General features: G+C 36.2%; 1 protein-coding gene across 2 annotated transcripts in view; it reads right to left on the bottom strand.

The window, feature by feature from the left end:
- Positions 1–25794, bottom strand: part of LOC121377388 (lysophospholipid acyltransferase 2-like) — a 46398-nt gene that overhangs the window by 5855 nt on the left and 14749 nt on the right. For both annotated transcript variants that reach the window (XR_005958612.1, XM_041505370.1), the window contains exons 3-11: positions 24178–24345; positions 20493–20603; positions 15648–15792; positions 13621–13665; positions 12274–12327; positions 10961–11051; positions 9735–9833; positions 6156–6259; positions 824–1021 (exon numbers count right to left, since the gene is read on the bottom strand). Coding sequence is in view for 1 of the 2 variants with exons in the window: in XM_041505370.1 (XP_041361304.1) it covers positions 824–1021; positions 6156–6259; positions 9735–9833; positions 10961–11051; positions 12274–12327; positions 13621–13665; positions 15648–15792; positions 20493–20603; positions 24178–24345 (1015 nt within the window). In the remaining variant the exon portion in view is untranslated. The remainder of the gene's footprint in view (positions 1–823; positions 1022–6155; positions 6260–9734; positions 9834–10960; positions 11052–12273; positions 12328–13620; positions 13666–15647; positions 15793–20492; positions 20604–24177; positions 24346–25794) is intronic.

Here is a 25794-nt window from a genome sequence, read left to right as displayed (position 1 = left end):
AAACAGTTGGTAATTTTGACACATCGTCTTAGAGAGGAAACCCGCTACATTTTTCCATTAGTAGCAAGGGCTTTTTTATAATTATAATAGCAATTTTATTTTTTCAAGAAAAAAAGTATTTCACAATATAAAATATTTTGAAATTTTGACAAAATTTTACAACAAACTACAAAATGAACAAAACATTTCACAATATTAAAATACTACTACTAAGAATAGTAATTATTAATTATAAATATTATATGAACTTTCCCCAGAGACAGTGAAGCACATATCACAGCCTTTGATACACCAATTGTGGAGAACTGGTAGGGGCAGGGAAAAACCTGGTGGAGTCCACCAAGGAGATTCGATCTTACAGCCAAAGCTCCTCAGACCAGTGCTCTACCAACTGAGCTAAATCCCAAACTTTGTTGAAATAATTCGTTCATTTATTTCAACTGATTTTCATGCTTATATCCATTTAGGGTTCAAGCACGCTGTGCTGGGAACACACCTCAGCTATCTGGGCTGTCTGTCTAGGACAGTGGGTTAGCTGTTAGTTGTTAATGGTTAGTGCGTTAGAAGAGGGTGTAGTGGTTGTACACCTATCCATTGAGTCACTAAAACCCGCTCTGGGTAGGAGCTGGTACCGGGCTGTGAACCCAGTACCGACCAACCCTATGTCCTATGGCTCAACCACGACGCCAGCGAGGCCGGTCAAATGAGTACTTAAAACCTGCTCTGGGTAGGAGCCGGTATCGGGCTACGAACCCAGTACCTACCAGCCTTATGTCCGATGGTTTAACCATCGACACCACTGAGGCCTGTTGAAATAATTTACCTGTCTAGCCGCGAATGTAAAGAGAGCTCCTGTGGCGAACGTCACATAGTAGCCGGGGTAGAAGCCGTGCCAAATGGCACTGCAGGCGAACACGGCGGCTGTGCGGTTTTTCGAGGTGCGGTTGTATACCACATGTCTCAGCCAATGAGTGCTCGTTATATTCCAGCACTCTACATTCACCTTCAGGCTGTTACACGTCTAAATAAAACAACAGTCAAGTTATAGCATTTGTAAACATGGCTAAATAAAACAAGAACTGGTCAAGTTATAGCATTCACCTTCAGGCTATTACACACCTGAATAAAACAACAGTCAAGTTATAGCATTTGTAAACATGGCTAAATAAAACAAGAACTGGTCAAGTTATAGCATTCACCTTCAGGCTATTACACACCTAAATAAAACAACAGTCAAGTTATAGCATTTGTAAACATGGCTAAATAAAACAAGAAATAGTCAAGTTAAAGCATTCAAGTTAAAGCATTCACCTTCAGGCTATTACACATCTAAATAAAACAACAGTCAAGTTATAGCATTTGTAAACATGGCTAAATAAAACAAGAAATGGTCAAGTTATAGCATTCACCTTCAGGCTATTACACATCTAAATAAAACAACAGTCAAGTTATAGCATTTGTAAACATGGCTAAATAAAACAACAGTCAAGTTATAGCATTTGTAAACATGGCTAAATAAAACAAGAAATGGTCAAGTTATAGCATTCACCTTCAGGCTATTACACATCTGAATAAAACAACAGTCAAGTTATAGCATTTGTAAACATGGCTAAATAAAACAAGAAATGGTCAAGTTATAGCATTCACCTTCAGGCTATTACACATCTGAATAAAACAAGAAATAGTCAAGTTATAGCATTTGTCAACATGGCTAAATAAAACAAGAAATGGTCAAGTTATAGCATTCACCTTCAGGCTATTACACACCTAAATAAAACAAGAAATGGTCAAGTTATAGCATTCACCTTCAGGCTATTACACACCTAAATAAAACAACAGTCAAGTTATAGCATTTGTAAACATGGCTAAATAAAACAAGAAATGGTCAAGTTATAGCATTCACCTTCAGGCTATTACACATCTGAATAAAACAACAGTCAAGTTATAGCATTTGTAAACATGGCTAAATAAAACAAGAAATGGTCAAGTTATAGCATTCACCTTCAGGCTATTACACATCTGAATAAAACAAGAAATAGTCAAGTTATAGCATTTGTCAACATGGCTAAATAAAACAAGAAATGGTCAAGTTATAGCATTCACCTTCAGGCTATTACACACCTAAATAAAACAAGAAATGGTCAAGTTATAGCATTCACCTTCAGGCTATTACACACCTAAATAAAACAACAGTCAAGTTATAGCATTTGTAAACATGGCTAAATAAAACAAGAAATGGTCAAGTTATAGCATTCACCTTCAGGCTATTACACATCTGAATAAAACAACAGTCAAGTTATAGCATTTGTAAACATGGCTAAATAAAACAAGAAATGGTCAAGTTATAGCATTCACCTTCAGGCTATTACACATCTGAATAAAACAAGAAATAGTCAAGTTATAGCATTTGTAAACATGGCTAAATAAAACAAGAAATGGTCAAGTTATAGCATTCACCTTCAGGCTATTACACACCTAAATAAAACAAGAAATGGTCAAGTTATAGCATTCACCTTCAGGCTATTACACACCTAAATAAAACAACAGTCAAGTTATAGCATTCACCTTCAGGCTATTACACATCTAAATAAAACAACAGTCAAGTTATAGCATTTGTAAACATGGCTAAATAAAACAAGAAATAGTCAAGTTATAGCATTCACCTTCAGGCTATTACACACCTGAATAAAACAACAGTCAAGTTATAGCATTCACCTTCAGGCTATTACACATCTGAATAAAACAACAGTCAAGTTATAGCATTTGTAAACATGGCTAAATAAAACAAGAAATGGTCAAGAAATGGTCAAGTTATAGCATTCACCTTCAGGCTATTACACACCTGAATAAAACAACAGTCAAGTTATAGCATTTGTAAACATGGCTAAATAAAACAAGAAATGGTCAAGTTATAGCATTCACCTTCAGGCTATTACACATCTGAATAAAACAAGTCAAGTTATAGCATTCACCTTCAGGCTATTACACACCTAAATAAAACAACAGTCAAGTTATAGCATTTGTAAACATGGCTAAATAAAACAAGAAATGGTCAAGTTATAGCATTCACCGTCAGGCTATTACACATCTGAATAAAACAACAGTCAAGTTATAGCATTTGTAAACATGGCTAAATAAAACAAGAAATAGTCAAGTTATAGCATTTGTAAACATGGCTAAATAAAACAAGAAATGGTCAAGTTATAGCATTCACCTTCAGGCTATTACACATCTGAATAAAACAACAGTCAAGTTATAGCATTTGTAAACATGGCTAAATAAAACAAGAAATGGTCAAGTTATAGCATTCACCTTCAGGCTATTACACACCTGAATAAAACAACAGTCAAGTTATAGCATTTGTAAACATGGCTAAATAAAACAAGAAATGGTCAAGTTATAGCATTCACCTTCAGGCTATTACACATCTGAATAAAACAAGTCAAGTTATAGCATTCACCTTCAGGCTATTACACACCTAAATAAAACAACAGTCAAGTTATAGCATTTGTAAACATGGCTAAATAAAACAAGAAATGGTCAAGTTATAGCATTCACCTTCAGGCTATTACACATCTGAATAAAACAACAGTCAAGTTATAGCATTTGTAAACATGGCTAAATAAAACAAGAAATAGTCAAGTTATAGCATTTGTAAACATGGCTAAATAAAACAAGAAATGGTCAAGTTATAGCATTCACCTTCAGGCTATTACACATCTGAATAAAACAACAGTCAAGTTATAGCATTTGTAAACATGGCTAAATAAAACAAGAAATGGTCAAGTTATAGCATTCACCTTCAGGCTATTACACATCTGAATAAAACAAGAAATAGTCAAGTTATAGCATTTGTAAACATGGCTAAATAAAACAAGAAATGTTCAAGTTATAGCATTCACCTTCAGGCTATTACACATCTGAATAAAACAACAGTCAAGTTATAGCATTTGTAAACATGGCTAAATAAAACAAGAAATGGTCAAGTTATAGCATTCACCTTCAGGCTATTACACATCTGAATAAAACAACAGTCAAGTTATAGCATTTGTAAACATGGCTAAATAAAACAAGAAATGGTCAAGTTATAGCATTCACCTTCAGGCTATTACACATCTGAATAAAACAACAGTCAAGTTATAGCATTTGTAAACATGGCTAAATAAAACAAGAAATGGTCAAGTTATAGCATTCACCTTCAGGCTATTACACATCTGAATAAAACAAGAAATAGTCAAGTTATAGCATTTGTCAACATGGCTAAATAAAACAAGAAATGGTCAAGTTATAGCATTCACCTTCAGGCTATTACACACCTAAATAAAACAAGAAATGGTCAAGTTATAGCATTCACCTTCAGGCTATTACACACCTAAATAAAACAACAGTCAAGTTATAGCATTTGTAAACATGGCTAAATAAAACAAGAAATGGTCAAGTTATAGCATTCACCTTCAGGCTATTACACATCTGAATAAAACAACAGTCAAGTTATAGCATTTGTAAACATGGCTAAATAAAACAAGAAATAGTCAAGTTATAGCATTTGTAAACATGGCTAAATAAAACAAGAAATGGTCAAGTTATAGCATTCACCTTCAGGCTATTACACATCTGAATAAAACAACAGTCAAGTTATAGCATTTGTAAACATGGCTAAATAAAACAAGAAATGGTCAAGTTATAGCATTCACCTTCAGGCTATTACACACCTGAATAAAACAACAGTCAAGTTATAGCATTTGTAAACATGGCTAAATAAAACAAGAAATAGTCAAGAATGGTCAAGTTATAGCATTCACCTTCAGGCTATTACACATCTGAATAAAACAAGTCAAGTTATAGCATTCACCTTCAGGCTATTACACACCTAAATAAAACAACAGTCAAGTTATAGCATTTGTAAACATGGCTAAATAAAACAAGAAATGGTCAAGTTATAGCATTCACCTTCAGGCTATTACACATCTGAATAAAACAACAGTCAAGTTATAGCATTTGTAAACATGGCTAAATAAAACAAGAAACAGTCAAGTTATAGCATTTGTAAACATGGCTAAATAAAACAAGAAATGGTCAAGTTATAGCATTCACCTTCAGGCTATTACACATCTGAATAAAACAACAGTCAAGTTATAGCATTTGTAAACATGGCTAAATAAAACAAGAAATGGTCAAGTTATAGCATTCACCTTCAGGCTATTACACATCTGAATAAAACAAGAAATAGTCAAGTTATAGCATTTGTAAACATGGCTAAATAAAACAAGAAATGGTCAAGTTATAGCATTCACCTTCAGGCTATTACACACCTAAATAAAACAACAGTCAAGTTATAGCATTTGTAAACATGGCTAAATAAAACAAGAAATGGTCAAGTTATAGCATTCACCTTCAGGCTATTACACATCTGAATAAAACAACAGTCAAGTTATAGCATTTGTAAACATGGCTAAATAAAACAAGAAATGGTCAAGTTATAGCATTCACCTTCAGGCTATTACACACCTAAATAAAACAACAGTCAAGTTATAGCATTTGTAAACATGGCTAAATAAAACAAGAAATGGTCAAGTTATAGCATTCACCTTCAGGCTATTACACATCTGAATAAAACAACAGTCAAGTTATAGCATGCACCCTCAGGTTGTTATACGTCTAAATAAAACAGGAATAGTCAAGCTATACATGTAGCATTAATCTTCAGGCTGTTACATGTCTAAATAAAACACGAAACAGTCATGTTACAGCATTCACCCTCAGGTTTGCATTCTATGGATTCCATCAGTCTGTGTAAAACATTTCAAAATCTTTATTTTGTTTTGTCATTTGTTAGTCATAAGATGTAATTTTCTATAAATGGAAGATTTATAAAGAAAAGATAATGTCGCTTTCCAAAGGGACATCATTTTGTCATCTTCTAGTTATGTTTGAAATGCTTTGACACAGAGTCCTTTTTATTTATAAAAAAAATAACTATTATAATAATATGGATAATAAAGAAAAGAATACATTCGTATGTGAGTCGTACTGATTTTATGAACCTCGTGTCAGGATTCATGCAATACCCTCACTCTCACTCGGGCAATACATGACATTCGTTTCGTAAAATCAGTACGACACACGAGCTATTATAATAATCTCTATTTACTTACCTCAAGTCTATATATATCCACATTGTTTACAAGATCCCACTTGGGACGACCTTCGGAATCGTAACCGTGGAAACCTAGACCGGCAGCATTGTTTACTAACTCCCCTGACAAAAGAAACACGAGAGAGTTACATTTAGTAAAGATAACTCGTCATGATAGAAGTTTGTTTTGTTTAATGACACCACTTGAGCACATTGATTAATTAATTAATCATCATCTATTGGATGTCAAACATTTGGTAATTCTGACTCGTAGTCAACAGAGGAAACCATGCTACATTTTCCTAATGCAGCAAGGGATCTTTTATATGCACTTTCCAAGGCTAGCTCTGGGTGAGCAAAATATTTCGCCAAATTGTCTGTTAAACTTTAAAAATTGTAGAAATCAACAGTTATTTTCAAAACATTTCAATTATTACATGAAATTATTTCGCCGAATTGATATAAAATTTGCCAATTACTTTCAAAATTCGCAACTGGCGAATTTGGCGAGTGCCAGAGCTAACCCTGACTTTCCCACAGACAGGAAAGCACATACCACAGCCTTTGACCAGTTGTGGTGCACTGGTTGGAACGAGAAAAAACCCCAATCAGTTAACCAGATTCACTGAAGTGGTTCGATCCTGCGATGCAAGCACCTCAGGCGAGCACTCAACCGACTGAGCTAAGTTTCGCTCCTGTCATAATACTACAGATCCAGAGGTACAAGGCATGACATGGCGAAGCTTCTTGTATTAGGATTGTTAATCAAGCTGACAAACGTCTGACTAGAATACCAGTATGAAGGGTTTAAGCTGTTGTTCGCCAAATCACCAAATTTGGCGAATATATGTTATTAACAATTTGCAAGAAAGTTAAATCGAAAACCACATGTCGTTTGTATGTGCATACATGTAGCTATTTTAAACAAGAGTACCTGTGAGGTACACGATACGACCATCAGGACTTTGATGGAAAATCATAGAGATTAATGAATATGTTATGGGTATGATTCAGTTCCAATTATGACCTAGTAATTGTATTTGACACACCACCATCTCAAGTTGTTCCTACATGTGAGGTTTGATGGTCCTGTATGCATCTGTATGCAAGATATGGTCCGGACAAGAAAAAGTTAACAGACGGATATACGGATGGACGAACAGACGCCGCCATACCATAATACGACCCATCATAGCTGGGCATATAAAACGTAATTCTGCCATTGTTCTAATGTTATTTAAATTCTGAAACGCTGTGGAATGTTTCGTTTTCATTCTAGGCATTTCATGTTGTGTTGGCTGAGCACAATTCTTCAATGCCACGCCGTGGTGAAAACATGTTCAGTTTAACTCCATTACAACAAAAGAAGCATTTCACCAGTGTGCTTAAAGTGTCGTTACAGTGCAGCTTCAAACACTTAAAATAAAATCAGGGCTTAAGAAGTAACAATGTGGACTTTGAGGCACTATCAATTTACTTAACTAATGTATAGTACTGGGATCAAAACATTTTCATATTTCCAAAGTTCAAGGATCATAATTCTGTACAAAATGGGTCAATTGCCACGAAAGTCCAGAATTTTTGCCATAACTGTAAAAAATGGGTAAATCCCCATTAAAGATAAACTTTATCCATAATACACATGTATGTAGTACATCATACATGATAAAGCTATACACAAAGTTTAAGCTCAATATTTTGAGGCATACCAAAACAAGTCCGGGACAAATGGACAGAGAGAAGGACGGTTTAAAGTTTTTGTTTTGTTTAACAACACCACTAGAGCACATTGATTTATTAACCATCGGCTATTGGGTGTCAAACATTTGGTAATTATTACATAATTATACAATCATGTAATCTTAGAGGAAATATAGTCTAAGAGAGGAAAACCTGCTACATTTTATCCATTAATAGCAAGGGGTCTTTTATATGCACCATCCCACAGGCAGGATAACACATACAATGTACCACGGCCTTTAATATACCAGTCGTGGTGCATTGGCTGGAATGAGAAATAGCCCAATAGGCCCACTGACGAGGATCGATCTCAGATCGACCATGCATCAAGCAAGCACTTTACCACTAGGCTATGTTCCACCTCAACAGAAGGATGAAGGCAAAATCTAGAATCCCCTCCCAGTTGGGACTTCTAGGGGACTAACGAGTGGAAGCTACCAGATATACTGACACAAAGAACTAACAACAATAATAAACACATTATATATTTTCACATACCAACTACATGTAACAGCATAATATATATATTTATCCTATAACTTACCCATGATATCCATGTCATAAACCCATGTGATAATTTTAGTGTATTAACCCGGTTAATAATGGTATGCAAATTTGCAAGTCTCTAGGTAACATGTTGCAGTGGATGGGTCATTTGCTTCCAAGCCAACAAGACCAGTGTACCTGAGCGTAATGTTTTCAAAGATTTAGTTAAAATGCGTGATGTCAAACTAATTTGTGCTAATCGTTATGACGTCATATTACTGATGGCGGCAACTTTAGTATTGTGATTTACTAAAAATTGCATTGAAATGTTATTGTAGAAGTGTTATAAGATAAATACCGTATATCGCTGTGTATTAGCCGACTCCATGCATTAGCCGACCCCCTAGTTTCACCCTCCAAATCGGCTTTAAAATTATCGACCTTGTATATAAGCCGACCCCCCTATATAAAACTAACCAAGTCAGATGTCTGTGTGGTCTCTACAAAATGACAAAGTACATCTGCTTTCAAACGTCATTTGTCACAGCAAACTTATCCGGAAGCAGTAGCCGATTTCTATTTATAGAAACGGTGTCCGGTTAATTTATTTCTCGTAAAATATAAGTACCAAGATAGCGAATATACCTAAACATTCTTGATTGGCAGCCACACGTTAAAAACACAGTGACTGTTTGCATTGTTGATTGTGCTAATCGGTCTTTTCATTACTAGTCGGCTATACCCTACCATACCCAACCACCCGTGTCGATTAATCCCAAGCCGACAAACAAAACAAATGAAGCTGGAACAATTAACGTGTTCACCGGTTTAGTAAGCAGTTTTGTAATGACACGTGACCTGCGAAGTTTTCCGAAACTGTTTTGATCGGTCACCATTTATTGTTGTTTAAACAGATAAATATTACTAAATAACTTTTAAACACCAACATTTATTAAAGATGAACATATATATACAATTTTAATATCTTTTATTTGTAATAGCTTGTGTTAAAATGCAATATTAAACCTTTATGAAAGCGGAAATGCAGAGCACAATAATGACAATAGATCGAGTCGAGCCGTGACGTCACTATTCTAACTTTACATTTCCAATAAAATGTTGACTCCTTAGATAAGCCGACCCCAGCCTTTGACTTGATAAATTTTGTATCAAAAAGTCGGCTAATACACAGCGATATACGGTAGAATTTGCTACTCGGTTTTTTTAATATGTATAATATCAACCTCGTCTAGTTAATCGGTATTTGTCTCGGCAGAGCCTCAACAAATACTGATTAACATAAGACTCGGTTGATATTTTCCATATTAAAAAATACTTGTGACGAATCCTTTATATATGTATTTCCACTTACCAAGTTTCCAGGCAAAGTAGTATTTTGCTCTAACCAGTGATATTATCACAAGGAGCCAGAAATGGCGTGTTAAGAAAGAAAGTTGATTATATTCATCACCTGAAAAATAGAAGCATTTCATGTATCAAAATAATCAATGAGTCTGGAAACCCATGTACAGGTTACCACAAAATACAGACCCGGGGCCTAATTCAATAAACTCTCGCAAATTTGCTAAAAGACTTGCAAAGAGGATGCTTTGTTGTCTAGCAGAGCCTAAGAGAGCTTTGTTAATTAGCTTTGTTAATTAGGCTCCTAGTAACCTATATCACATATTTATATTCCCATTATTATTCATAAAAAATCTGCTAGTAGCTGTTTATCACTTTCTTTTAAAGCTTAACTTTCTAAAATAAAAGTCAAGTTAAAACAAAACACTGCATATTAAAGTTGCACCCAAAAGTTAAGAATATGACATTAAGTATATTTTCATTTCCAATAATGGCTATTTCATAAAAATTATTCAAAATCCTGCATTAAAATAGCTTTTTGGCTCAACTGAAAAACTGAATGGTGATGTAATTCGCGTGATTTTTGTCATCTGCCATATAGTGTACATGTACGTACAGAAAATGATTTAGAATGACGTCACGTATTAGGTGTCCTTGTTTTCGGATAAAGTAAGGAACGTTTATCATAGGTATTTCATATGATGCTTTACAGCACTATCTGAAAGTAAAAGCAGGAATAGCACTTTTTACTCATTATTGAGAATACAAATAATAAAGTTAACATTTGTTTTTTATTTAACAACACCACTAGAGCACACTGATTAATTAATCATCGGCTATTTGATGTCAAACATTTGGTAATTCTGACTCGTATTCATCAGAGGAAACCTGCTACATTTTTCCATTAGCAGCAAGGGATCTTTTATATGCACTTTCCCACAGACAGGAAAGCACATACCACGGCCTTTGACCAGTTGTGGTGCACTAGTCGGAACGAGAAAAAAACCCAATCAGTTGAATAGATCCACCGAGATAGTTCGATCCTGCGATGCAAGCACCTCAGGCGGGCGCTCAACTGACTGAGCTAAATCCCGTCCCACAAAGTATAAAGTAAAATTAATTTAAACGGTATAGATCACAATTCATAATTTTATTACAAAGTTAACCTTTAATTAGCCATTATAATCTTACAATACAAAGAGAGGGTGTAGGATTAAACATTATAAACATTCTTACTTAGTAAATAATCGGGTGGTAACCTTGGTAACAATGTGATCATGATGATTCCAAAGAAAGCAGTTATCATCAGCTTCTTGGCAACCACTTTCTGAAAAAACAAATAAAACAATAATTACAGAAATAGAGGAGTCGTCACAAATGTTTTTTTAATAAGAAAAATATCAATGGCGTATGGAAGAAACTCATGTATTCATGCATTCGGCAGTTGTTTCGGAAATGGAGGATTCTCCACAAATGTTTTTTAATATGGAAACTTTCAACCTAGCCTATAACCATCAGAAGTTTGGACACAAGACATACCCCTCAATATCAAACTCTGGGGACCTCTCGATGACCTCCTGAAGACGTCACATTTCGTCATCACATCCGGATTATTGATCTAATACGGCCAAATCTTGATTGAATGCAGCAGAAGAAGAAGAACCTAGCCTATGTTAATCAGTATTTGCCGAGGTTCTATTTATTCTATAACACTTCTACAATAACATTTTAATTTGATATTTAGTAAATAACAGAACTAATGTCGTTTGCTTCCCAGTACTGGCTCTCACCCACAGAGTTTTATGACTCAATGGGATGGTGTAAAGCCATGATACCAACTTCTTTTTAATTCACCACTAACAACTAACCACTAACCCTCTGTCCTAGACAGACAGTTAGCCCAGGACAACATACTAGAACCGTAATTGGATACAGGCACAGAATTAAGTATCAATGAAATAAAAACACATACATGTATTTTACATTTCTGTTATTCAACACTGGCATAACAACAAAATAAAGAAAAAAAGAAAGAAATGTTTTATTTAACGACGCACTCAACACATTTTATTTACGGTTATATGGCGTCAAACATATGGTGAAGGACCACACATATGAGAGAGGAAACCCGCTGTCGCCACTTCATGGGCTACTCTTTTTGATTAGCAGCAAGGGATCTTTTATATGCACCATCCTACAGACAGGGTAGTACATACCACAGCCTTTGATATACCAGTCATGGTGCACTGGCTGGAACGAGAAATAGCCCAATGGGCCCACCAACGGGGATCGATCCCACACCGACCGCGCATCGAACGAGCGCTTTACCACTGGGCTACGTCCCATCCTTATAAATAAAATAAAAAAACATACATGTATTTTACATTTCTGTTATTTACCACTGGCATAATAATAAAATAAAATTATAACAAAAAAAGTCCAAATTTTCCCCAACTTTAAAGTTAATTTAACAATCATGTAACCAAAACGACAATGTTGTTGATGAGGCTGGGGGACAAGATATGGAGAGGAGTTAATCTGCTGCTTACATTGGGAGATGTGTCTTCTATAGGCACTGGAGATTCAGAAGATTCAGAAATATCCTGGAAAAAAATTAAATTATTTAAAACATCAAATGAACAAGCATGAGACAGGTTATTAAAACGTTTGCACATGTCAATAAAGTGAGAACAGCATTTCATTCTTGACAACTTCGTTTCCATTCACAAATCATTTGTTTAGATGAGGTTTTTTGTGCAGTTTTTGTTTTTACTGTGTATTACATTAAAAAAAAATATATATATATATATACTACTATTACAAGATTTTTTTATTAACCTCAGATAAACTACAATGTCATAATTGGGGAACCTGAATCACTGCCTTGCAAATATGGTTAAAGTAGATGAAATATATGAATTTCAAAGTTCCTCAATTCATAACATAAAATCTTATCACTGATGCAAAGAAATTCTACTATGTAAAACAAAACATAACAGAGGAAGACAAACATAGTGAGAGAGAGAAAATGGAAAAACAGATGAATCGGAAACTGAGATCTCAACAAGAAAAGTTTTTGCTGTTTATACGGTATGTATTTCTAAAGTTGTGTTGAAAACAGTAAATTTGCAAGCTGTCTAACAAAGGTCTCTGAAAATTGAAGGAGTGATAGTTTCATTAGCGCCTCACTCGCGTAAGTATAGTTTGGGTAACCCATTTTACATCCATGCATTGAATTTATGACATCATTTACATGGTCATGGTCATGGCGGTTACGTAAAAACTAAATGGGTTACCTGAATTTGTATTTGCGTCACCCATAAATGGTTTATGATAATTTTCAATTCTGAGAGGCCTGCTAACAATCAACGTTAAATATTATATTCACAGTATGGAAATTCAAACCAAAGATTAAACATCAAGACCATCATAAATATTCTACAAAGACATTTCAACTAGAAACATTTATAAATACTTTTTAAAAATTGTAATTATTATAATAATATATTTAAGGCATCTAAGACATTTAATTTGAACATCATGGATAAAGCTTTTCGAATAAATAAGTCTACACTTACATGTGTACTTAGAAATAACATAAAACTTTTAAATTTAGTTCAAATGGTTTTTAACATAATTTTACTTTATTTTATCTTGATGTTATTATAATATACATTGTGCGCTGGCTGGAACGAGAAATAGCCCAATAGGCCCACCGACGGGGATCGATCCCACACCGAGCGAGTGCTGTGCCACTGGGCTACGTCCCACACAATATAATTAAGTCCAAATTTTCCCCAACTTTAAAGTTAATTTAACAATCGTGTAACCGAAACGACAATGTTGTTGATGAGGCCGGGGGACAAGATATGGAGAGGAGTTAATCTGCTGCTTACATTGGGGGATGTATCTTCTGGAGATTCAGAAGATTCAGAAATATCCTGAAAATAAACAAAAATATATATTTAAAATATCAAATGATCAAGCATGAGACAGGTTATTAAAAGGTTTGCACCTGTCAATAAAGTGAACAGCATTTCATTCCTGACAACTTCGTTTCCATTCACAAATCATTTGTTTAGATGAGGGTTTTTTTTTTTTTTTTTACTGTTTATTACATTAAAAAATCATAATAATAAAAAAAAAAAATATAAATATTATATAAAGTATTATTATTATTATTATTATTATTATTAACCTCAGATGAACTACAATGTCAGAGTTGGATTATTATTATTATTATTATTATTAACCTCAGATGAACTACAATGTCAGAGTTGGGGAACCCTGAATCACTGCCTTACAAATAGGGTTGAAGTAGATGAAATATATGAATTTCAAAGTACCTAAAATCATAACATAAAATCTTATCACTGATGCAAAGAAATTCTACTATGTAAAACAAAACATAACAGAGGAAGACAAACATAGTGAGAGAGAGAAAAAGGAAAAACAGAAGAATCGGAAACTGAGATCTCAACAAGAAAAGTTTTTGCTGTTTATATGTATATCGAAAGCTGTGTTGAAAACAGTAAATTTGCAAGCTGCCTAACACAGGTCTCTGAAAATTGGAGGAGTGATAGTTTCATTAGCGCCTCGCTCGCGTAAGTATAGTTTGGGTAACCCATTTACATCCACGCATTGAATTTATGACATAATTTACATGGTCATGGCAGTTACGTAAAAACTAAATGGGTTACCTGAATTTGTTTCTGTGTCACCCATAAATGGTTTATGATAATTTTCAATTCTGAGAGGCCTGCTAACAATCAACGTTAAATATTATATTCACAGTATGGAAATTCAAACCAAAGATTAAATATCAAGACCATCATAAATATTCTACAAAGACATTTCAACTAGAAACATTTATAAATACTTTAAAAAAATTGTAATTATTATAATAATATATTTAAGACATCTAATTTGAAGCTTTTCGAATAAATAAGTCTACACATACTTAGAAATAACATAAAACTTTTAAATTTAGTTCAAATGGTTTTTAACATAATTTTACTTTATTTTATCTTGATAAACTAAATGTACCTATAGCTGTTCTCATCACACCAGACACCGACTCATCAAATACAGTGTGTGTGTTTGAGAAAGAGAAAGAGAAAGAGAGAGAGAGAGAGCGAGAGAGAGAGAGAGAGAGAGAGAGAGAGAGAGAGAGAGAGAGAGAGAGAGAGAGAGAGCGAGAGAGCGAGAGAAAGAGATGGGGAGGGAAAGAGAGAGAGAGCGAGAGAGAGAAAGAGATGGGGAGGGAAAGAGAGAGAGAGAGAGAGAGAGAGAGAGAGAGAGAGAAGAGCGAGATAGAAAGCTAGATAGAGAGATAGAGAGAGAGAGAGGAGAGAGAGAGAGAGAGAGAGAGAGAGAGAGAGAGAGAGAGAGAGAGAGAGAGAGAGAGCGAGATAGAGAGAAAGAGATGGGAGAGAGAGAGAGAGAGAGCGAGAGAAAAAGAGATGGGGAGGGAAAGAGAGAGAGAGAGAGAGAGAGAGAGAGAGAGAGAGCGGATAGAGCGAATCGAGAAAGAGAGAGAGAGAGAGAGAGAGAGAGAAGAGGCGAGAGAAAGAGATGGGCGATGGAAAGAGAGAGAGCGAGAGAGAGAAAGAGATGGGGAGGGAAAGAGAGAGAGAGAGAGGGGGAGGGAAAGAGAGAGAGAGAGAGAGAGAGAGAGAGAGAGAGGGGAGAGAGAGAGAGAGAGAGAGAGAGAGAGAGAGAGAGAGAGAGAGAAGAGAGAAAGAGAGTGTGAGAGAGTGAGTGTTAAGATACCATTAAACACATAACATTGCCAGTAAAATCAAACCACAGTATCTGTAGGATTTAATCAAGAAATCAAATACATTTTGACGAAATCATATTTTAGTATTTAATTTTGACAATATCTGAAAGGATTATTACCCAACATATTGCCCCGACTTACATTCTGTATCGCGGGTTTTATAGCTTTACTGAAGTTGGTGCCGTCAATAAACGCGAGGTAGTCTGAAAAAAAGGTGAAGGGGCCACACATGATGCCATGGAAGTAGAAGAGGTAGCTCAGGAAAGTGAGGACATCAGGAAGTTTTCTGAAACACAAACGTCATAGAGATGTCAATGTAACACAACCATTCACAGGGTACTGCTATAAAGCAATAGATGTTCCAGGGCTTCTGGGATTTTTTATACAACCCTCTAGCCATGGGATCGGTGAATAAAATATTTTTACTAGCCACAATTAAAAATTCACTAGCCCTACTTTACTTTAAGTTAATGTAATTTTACTAAATAATAGTAATAATCAGATATGTCGCCTAAAGAGGGAGATAGAGCTTCAAAACACTAACATTGGGGGTTGGGGTGGGGACAGAATATTCATATTTACAAAACTGACTTAATATTTGACTCTCTTTTTTTTTCACTAGCCGTCGGGCATGGCAATAGTATTTATTTATTAGCCCAACATTGAATATCACTAGCCATGGGAGTGGGGCTACCATAATCTAGAAACCCTGTGTCCCCTACCCTGGACAAACACATTTCGACAGAGTCAAGTGACAGTACAAAACAAGCACTCCGAGAGCACGGCTATAAAGCAATACATGTCCCCTACTTGGCCCAACAAATTTCCATACCTACTATAACTAGCCCGATGGCTAGTGGAAAAAACCCTTGTCAAATGCTGCATTTAAGTCTTATTTTGTAAATATGAATATCCTGCCCACTCTTCCCACCCCCAATCTAAGGGGTTTTAAGCTCCATGTTCCTCTTTAGGTGACATATCTGGGGCGTAATTCATTAAAGTCTCAAAACTTTGTGATATCGCAGTGCAATGCTAAAAAGACTTGCAAAGAGGATGCTTTGTTGTCTAGCAGAGCCTAAGAGAGCTTTGTGAATTAGGCCCCTGATTATTACTATTAGTAAAAATTGTATTTATTTAAATCAAGGGCCATAACTCTGTAAAAAAAAAGAAAGTAAATCACCATGAATGTCCAACTTTAGACTGCATTAAGAAAACTCATAAGTAATATATAGCTAACTCTTGGTGCAATCTAATTAAAATTAGCTCCACTATTACATGTGGATCTAACAGCACCAGTTGGAGCTCATGTCCACCAATCACAACCTTACTTGCAGAATCATGCCAGTGATTTAAAAATAATTTGAAAACATTCCGAATTATCCTAAGGGTATACGACATGTTTCATGTGAATTACGAATGCCTTATTTAGACCAGTAGAACTAATTTTAATTAGATTGCTAACAACACTGCATAGTCTCCAAGGTCCAAGTAACATTTCGTCTGTAAATAATAATTTAAATATTGACCAATCACACTTCGCCTTTTATAACGTTATTTGGGAGCATACAAATTCTAAAAATATCGGGCGAGTCTATTTTAGTGGCCGCAGTACAGCGAACCATACCAATACGTACGGGATGGGTTATCAGTCTTCAGTTTTACATTACAAATTATTTATTTATTAAAAAAACTAAAAACTAAATCAGTCTTCAGTTTTACATTACAAATTATTTATTTTATAAAATAAAACATGTTTTAAGGCATTCGTAATTCACATGAAACATGTTGTATACCCTCAGGATAATTCGGAATGTTTTCAAATTATTTTTAAATCACTGGCATGATTCTGCAAGTAAGGTTTTTATTGGTGGACATGAGCTCCAACTGGCTGCTCTTAGATCCACATGTAATAGTGGAGCTAATTTTAATTAGACTGCTCTTGGTGAGACTTCAAAATGGGTAAAGAATCATTATTGCACCTAAATTTGAAAGTAAAGTTAACACTGCCAGCTTGCAAATTATAGGCCCTGAATTAGTTTTTTATATATTCTTTATCACTATGATTTGAAAACATTGCACTGCTAAGAAAACTGCACCACATACAGTTTGCATCAGACTAGAGTTATCCACCCATTTGGTTGCGAGAAAATAGCTGCTTTGTATACTGGATTGTTACACTGGGTTTGACAGGTAAGAGGATGCAGTTAGTGAATATGTGCACTTGGTTTACACTGGATACTGCATAATGTCCTCCACAGCACCTTGAAAGAAAGAAGTGTTTTATTTAACGACGCACTCAACACATTTTATTTACGGTTATATGGTTAAGGACCACACAGATATAGAGAGGAAACCCGCTGTCGCCACTACATGGGCTACTCTTCCGATTAGCAGCAAGGGATCTTTTATTTGCGCTTCCCACAGGCAGGATAGCACAAACCATGGCCTTTGTTGAACCAGTTATGGATCACTGGTCGGTGCAAGAGGTTTACACCTACCCATTGAGCCTTGCGGAGCACTCACTCAGGGTTTGGAGTCGGTATCTGGATTAAAAATCCCATGCCTCGACTGGGATCCGAACCCAGTACCTACCAGCCTGTAGACCGATGGCCTAACCACGACGCCACCGAGGCCGGTCCCACAGCACCTTGAAGTCATGCAACATTTGTGTAAACTGCACAGAAATGGGTGTGATTCGGTCCCTTAGCCCACGTGTGTTTGTTTACATTGATATAACATGAAAAAGAGCTGGACAACAGGGGTCGTCCTTTTGAGTGTTCACTGACCCCAGGCAGATAACGTTTCTTGTGAAATGCCAATGGCCTGGTAAAATTAATAAAAGTGCTACAGCCACTAGAGCTACATGAAAAAACAGTGTAATTAACTGTAGTCTGAGGCCATATGGTAGGTGTTCATAATGTGTTACCACATGTCAGAAAGATTTTGTTTATTTCTCATAATCTTTAGTAGCCCAGAAAAATACCCAATACATGTAGTGCGACTGTTAGAAGTTGGGCCCCAAATGACTACCATTAAGAGCTACAAAGTAATGTTTTACAGTATACACACACAAAAAGTATAAACAGACCGCACCATTAAAGGAGAGCTACCACTAATGCTCCCCAGCACTCCCCTGAGACTAGCTCAAGGAGAGTAATTTTTACCTCCCTTTAGCAAGTGAATTTAGATGGTATCAATATGATCATATATTTTAAAGGGACATACTCTAGTTTTTAAACACTAAGGCATATTCTTGACTATTATAGCCGTTTTTTTGAAAACTGAAATCATACTTTACTTAGATTTTATGGTTTAGATTATCCATTTCCATACATTCGAAGTGTTTTTTGCCATCCTGGTGTTTTTAATATCACAAAATGCATTTCTCATATTTTTAAAACGCATGTGCATTTGAGAAATAACAGTCACATTTTAGTCTATTTTTAGACAGCAATTCACCATTTCAAAGTCACAGACTCATGTTTCACTCAATTGTAACTTTATCTAAATGTGTTACAGGTTTGTAGATTAACTAAACTTAGTGTTAATTTTCACGGGCTGAAACTAGGGTCTGTCCCTTTAATGGCGATTGCACCAAATCTGATGTGATAAATGATGTGACCAAAATAGACATGTCCAAATTAGGAACAAATATGCTGACCTCAAAACCACTGAAATGTTAAGCTTAATTATATTAAAATTACTTGAAATGCATTTCAGAATATCTAGAATCCTTCAACAATTGTTGTTAATATTATGGTGAACAGCACATACCACAGCTTTTGATATATCAGTCATGGTGCATTGATTGGAACAACAAATAGCCCAATGGGACAAGGATCGAATCTGGACCGACCGTGCAACAAGCGAGCTCTTTACCACTGGACTACGTCTCACTCCTAGCGAAATCTAAAAGCCATGTTAAGATAGGAGAGCAATTATTATAATCACGATCCTCATTTTTGTTTATCATGGCAAGGTCTGTATAAAGTGAAGACACCAAATAACCGTAAATAAAAATGTGTTGCGTGCGTCGTTAAATAAACATTTCCTATGTATGAACTGACATTAAAAGGAAAGAAAGAAAGAAATGTTTTATTTAACGACGCACTCAACACATTTTATTTATGGTTATATGGCGTCAGACATATGGTTAAGGACCACACAGATTTTGAGAGGAAACCCGCTGTCGCCACTGCATGGGCTACTCTTCCGATTGGCAGCAAGGGATCTTTTATTTGCGCTTCCCACAGGCAGGCTAGCACAAACCATGGCCTTTGTTGAACCAGTTATGGATCACTGGTCGGTGCAAGAGGTTTACACCTACCCATTGAGCCTTGCGGAGCACTCACTCAGGGTTTGGAGTCGGTATCTGGATTAAAAATCCCATGCCTCAACTGGGATCCGAACCCAGTACCTACCAGCCTGTAGACAGATGGCCTACCACGACGCCACCGAGGCCGGTAACATTAAAAGGATTGCCCAATGTAATTAAAATTAGCTCCACTGGTTAACTACTATTACCTGTGGATCTAATAGCACCCCATTGGAGCTCATGTCCAGTTGACCTTTCATTTGACCAATCAAAACTGTACTTGAAAAATCATGCCAGTACGGGTGAATTACAAAGTCTGCCGAATATATATATAAAATTTCTTTCATGACGAAAAAAACAAACTGTGATGGTATAGCCATAAAATCTGTTTATACTAGTATACAATCCAGAGTTTATTACTGCACTTTTCCCCCTGTTTTTTAATGTTGAAATAGACCAACAAGTTCGCATATTGCATAAATAGTCTCACCCAATATTTTTAGAATTTGTATGCTCCCGAATAACGCTATAAAAGGCTAAGTATAATTGGTCAATATTTAAATTGTTATTTATAGATGAAATGTCACCTGGACATGGGAGTCCACGCAATGCTGTTAGATCTACTGGTAGACCAGTAGAGCTAATTTTAAACAGATTGAGGACTGCCGTACCTGACAGCCATCAGTTTCTGTTCTGGGGTGAGCTCGCTGTCAGATTTCACCACGCCGTCATGGTAGGAAAAACCAATACTCGTCAACTTCTGTACCATGATCATCATAGGTCTGTAAAACAAAACCACAGCATATCATTATTATACTTAACATTTAAATAATCAATCGTATTACCCACATGGTTAAAATATCTTGGTACATATCAAAGTGATACGTCCCACTAGAACGCCAAGTGGGACATAACACTTTGACATCATCGATTGGTGCAATACAACCTTACAGAAACATAAACCAAACGAGATGAGTGATATAAATTAAGATCGATTATAGGTAATAAATAGGATATTAAACTCGCTACCATTTCGTATTATGTTTACATGGCTGTTAACTGTCCGTCGTGAGACGGATTTCCGTCGTCAGAGAAATTGTGGAAATTATTTTTCGGTTCCGTAATGTCAACCCGATCACTTCGGCCGTTTTCTTTGCCCCACTGACCCCCCTTTAGGTACCTATCAGATGGGTATAATCTACCATACATTTTGGGGCCGATGAACGGCCCCATTCTCCTAACGTAAATTCCCAATCCAATATCAAACCTTTTCCCAATTACGACCCAACAGTTTCCCAATAAATATTCCCAAAGTTGCTCTTATCGCGGATACTTGAACTCATAAAAATGTTTAAAAATTTAGCTAACTGTATATTTTAAAAAAAACCTGACATCGAACATGTTTCGTTTTGGTTTTCCGATCGATTACGAACATGTGACGAACAAGTCTGACCTGGATATGCAAATTAGTTTTATCCTGTTTTGATACAGTCTGTTGTGTCGTAGTTTTTAGTAATAATGCCTACATTGTCTGATATAATACAGTTTTGGTAGAAAAATACAACTTTTTGTTTTAATTCATTCATTTGCGTTAACACATATTTGGGATCTATCGCAACACGTCCAATCCGCTATTTACATAGTCCGAACGGACGTAGAAAGTAAAGTATTGACTTAATGTGCACCATGCACTATCATTTGCTGTGCTATTTTAAGCAGACGATCTTATTTTGTAAAAAGGTGTGTACATGTTTCGTACTTTTTTTCTTCAAATATTTTATTATTATTTTATTTTTTTAAGATCATTTTTGGTATGGTTTTTGTAATTAAAAAAACAAAACAAACGTTTCTACAGTAGTTGTAAATTAAGTGAAAAAAATACTACCTTTAATTTAAATGTGCTACTCACTCTCTTTGAAGTAATGGCCGTACCCGATATCACATCATATGATGAACAGCACGTGCGAGTTTGAACACTGTTACAATGTAATAGTTCTGCTGGGAGATATTAGATTGTGTATTATAGATAATGAAACTTAATAAAGTTGATCCGGTCAAATATAACATTTACCGACCAGCGGTATGTTAGTTCTTTATTATTTACGATTGAATAATGGGATCATTCGAGAACTACGCAACGTGCACTAAGGAGAGTGGGAATTATGGGATGTGACAAAACGTAATTGGTGTGTGTGTGTGTGTGTGGTGGGGGGGGGGTGGTGGTGGAGGAGGTTATTGTGCAACGTAATGTTAATTCATAAAGTAAAATGCAACCAGTCATTGCCATTTTATTTTAACATATATGTATTACTAAAGACCCCAAAGTAAAATATGACACGGTCACAAAACGTTACAAGGGGAGAGGGGTATTGAAACTGCAAGAGTTTGCGTTACGTATTGTTAAATGACACAAAGATCAACAAAGGACTATTCAACGTTAGCGTAATGCAGTATCACACATTGGCTTTTACCTCAATTTTTAACGACCCCCTCCCTCTCCCATAATGAATTTGCAATAACACAAGGGCCACCCGATGTAAATGTATGACCCCCCCCCCCCCCCACACAATCCTGGGAAATATTTACCTTTTCGCTTATTAATAACTTTAAAAAGGTTCCTGTCATATCCCACTACACAAGTGCCCCCCCCCCCCCCCCCCCCCCCCAATACAAAATCCTGCCCATGCCACTGCTATTTCCATTAATATAGGTTCACTGCAGGACCCATCAAATTAATGTTTTTGTCAAATAAAAAAAATAACAGGGTGTGGGATGGGAGAAATACATGTTTAAAGTGGACTATCATTGTCATATAAAACATTACCATTTTGAATGCCCTGTACCTTGAAATTTCAGTCACAACATTTTACTTTTGTTAACAGCCATGTGTTTACATGTGTATGTCCCTCAGGACATAAACATGATATGAAATGGAAGCTTGTTTAATATCCTATAAGTATGTCATATGTTCAGGGAACATTTTGTTTAGTATTGCATGACAAATATCTACACACGTTTCAGAGATCGCTTCATAACATTAAAACATTAAACAGTAGTTGCTAATCAAGTCTCAATTCACTAGAAATATCGCTAATCAAGGTTTTGAAAACAGAATTTTCACTGATGTTAAATTCAATGTATATACATGTACACAGTGAAATCCTCTAATTTGGACCAAGTAAAAGGTATCATTTTGAGAGGTACCCATATTAAAAGGTTCTTTTCTGTATTGATGTTGAAAATGGACCGTGAAAAATCACCAGTTTTGAGGAAATTCCGGTCTACCGAGGATCCAGTTTTGAGGAAATTCCAGTCTACCATTGATCCAGTTTTGAGCAAATTCCAGCCTACCGAGGATCCAGTTTTAAGCAAATTCTAGCCTACCGAGGATCTGGTTTTGAGGAAATTCCAGCCTACCGAGGATCTGGTTTTGAGGAAATTCCAGTCTACCGAGGATCCGGTTTTGAGGAAATTACAGTCTACCAAGGATCCAATTTTGAGCAAATTCCAGCCTACCGAGGATTCAGTTTTGAGGAAATTCCAGCCTACCGAGGATTCAGTTTTGAGGAAATTCCAGCCTACCGAGGATCCAGTTTTTAGCAAATTCCAGCATACTGAGGATCCAGTTTTGAGGAAATTCCAGCCTACTGAGGATCTGGTTTTTAGCAAATTCCAGCATACCGAGGACCCAGTTTTGAGGAAATTCCAGCCTACTGAGGATCTGGTTTTGAGGAAATTCCAGTCTACCGAGGATCCGGTTTTGAGGAAATTCCAGTCTACCGAGGATCCGGTTATGAGGAAATTCCAGTCTACCGAGGATCCAATTTTTAGGTTTTTCACTGTATTATATGCATATAATTAAGTCAATATTTGTAGTATATATAGAGTACTGGCAGAATTCTCAAAACAAATCCCCAAATTCAAAGTGTAAAGAAATTTACTTTTCAATATTTCAGATCAAGTCAAATCTCCTGTGTGAAAATGATTTTCCATTTTGAAAAATCTGACCAAGTAAAAAGCAGAAGAATCATTTATTTCCCTGTATATATTTCATCCCCCACTACCCCCCTTCAAACACCAGTCCTTTTTCATTTCATTTAAACTTATTTTTGATCTTATATCCAATTACGGTTCAAGCACGCTGTCCTGGGCACACACCGTAGCTATCTGAATTCTCTGTCCTGGACAGTGGTTTAGTTGTTAGTGAGAGAGAGAAGAGGGTGTAGTGATCTTACGTATACCTACCCAATGAGTTGTCAAAACTCGCTCTGGGTGGGAGCCGGTACCGGGCTGCAAACCCTGTAACTACTACTAGACGTAACCATAACACGACCGAGGCCGGTAGTCCATACATACCCAGTGATATCCAGAGTGTACCCTCCGTAGTCGTAGTACTGGCGAAAGATGTGTATAACACTCAGATAGGTCATGGTAAATATGAACACTGCAATGTGCATCCATTTCTGGCCACTGCGCATCAGCAGGTAGCAACCGAGAGCCAGCAGAAACAGATGGTAGATCTGACTGAAACAAGATGTCACACAATTAACAGTATCGTGAAACTCCTCTAAACCGGACACCCTTGAGACCAAGTAAAATGTCCGGCTTTCAGAGGTATCCGGTTTAGAGAGGTTCTCTTCTACACAGACATTTAAAAAGGGACCAAGTAAAACGTCCAGATTTGAGGGAATTCCAGTTTACAGAGGGTCCGGTTTTGAGGGGTTGTACTGTATAAATAAAATAAAAGTTTGTTTTGTTTAACAACACCACTAGAGCACACTGATTTATTAATCATCGGTTATTGGATGTCAAACATCAGAGGAAACCCGCTACCGGTACATTTTTCAAATAGTAGCCAGGGATCTTTTTTATGTACCATTCCACAGACAGGATAGCACATACCACAGCCTTTAATATACCAGACTGGGCCCACCAAGGGGGATCGATCCCAAGCCGACTGTGCATCAAGCGATCACTTTATCACTGGGCTACGTCCCGGTCAGAACTATTATTAAAGCAATACATGTCACCTATAGTCTTGAAAACAAATTTTCATATCTCCTAAGTTCAAGGGCCATAATTTTGTGACAAATGGGTAATTCGACATAAAAGTTAAAACTACTCAGTAACATTACATGATAAAGTAATATACAAAATTTCATCTCGATATATCTTCAGGCACTGTGAAAAAAAAAAAAAATCCAGAAAACAAATGTTTACATCTCCGAAGTTCAAGGGCCATAACTCTGTGAAAAATGGGCAAATCGCTGTGAAAGTCAAACTTGATCTGTAACAGTACAGGCCTTGACCTTACGTTTTTTTCAGTGGCAGCCCACATTTGGAGAAGGTTTATAACAGAGAGAAGCTAAAGTCTGTGATGTTTAAACCATAACTTCTCAGACGAAACTGCGTTTTTAGAATTATAAAACAAACATTTTGGGGTATTACTTAAAAACCTGGCTGACCAGAACCACTTCAGGTGTACGGAAATGAATACTTTACTCAATAATAAAGTGTTCAATACTTCTAATTTAAATTATCAAAAAGAGCTATAATAGTGAAAAAATAACTTGTAATGTTTAACAACTAGGGTCCGTCACTTTAAAGGAAATAAACATTTGTTTGAAACAGAAAGAAAGAAATGTTTTATTTAACGATGCACTCAACACATTTTATTTACGGTTATATGGCGTCAGACATATGGTTAAGGACCACACAGATTTTGAGAGGAAACCCGCTGTCGCCACATAGGCTACTTTTTTTACAACAGGCAGCAAGGGATCTTTTATTTGCGCTTCCCACGGGCAGGATAGCACAAACCATGGCCTTTGTTGAACCAGTTATGGATCACTGGTCGGTGCAAGTGGTTTACACTTACCCACTGAGCCTTGCGGAGCACTCACTCAGGGTTTGGAGTCGGTATCTGGATTAAAAACCCCATGCCTCGACTGGGATCCGAACCCAGTACCTACC

This window comes from Gigantopelta aegis, chromosome 7 (assembly GCF_016097555.1).
Source record: "Gigantopelta aegis isolate Gae_Host chromosome 7, Gae_host_genome, whole genome shotgun sequence".
NCBI lineage: Eukaryota > Metazoa > Mollusca > Gastropoda > Neomphalida > Peltospiridae > Gigantopelta > Gigantopelta aegis.
This window is presented reverse-complemented; position numbering and strand designations above follow the sequence as displayed.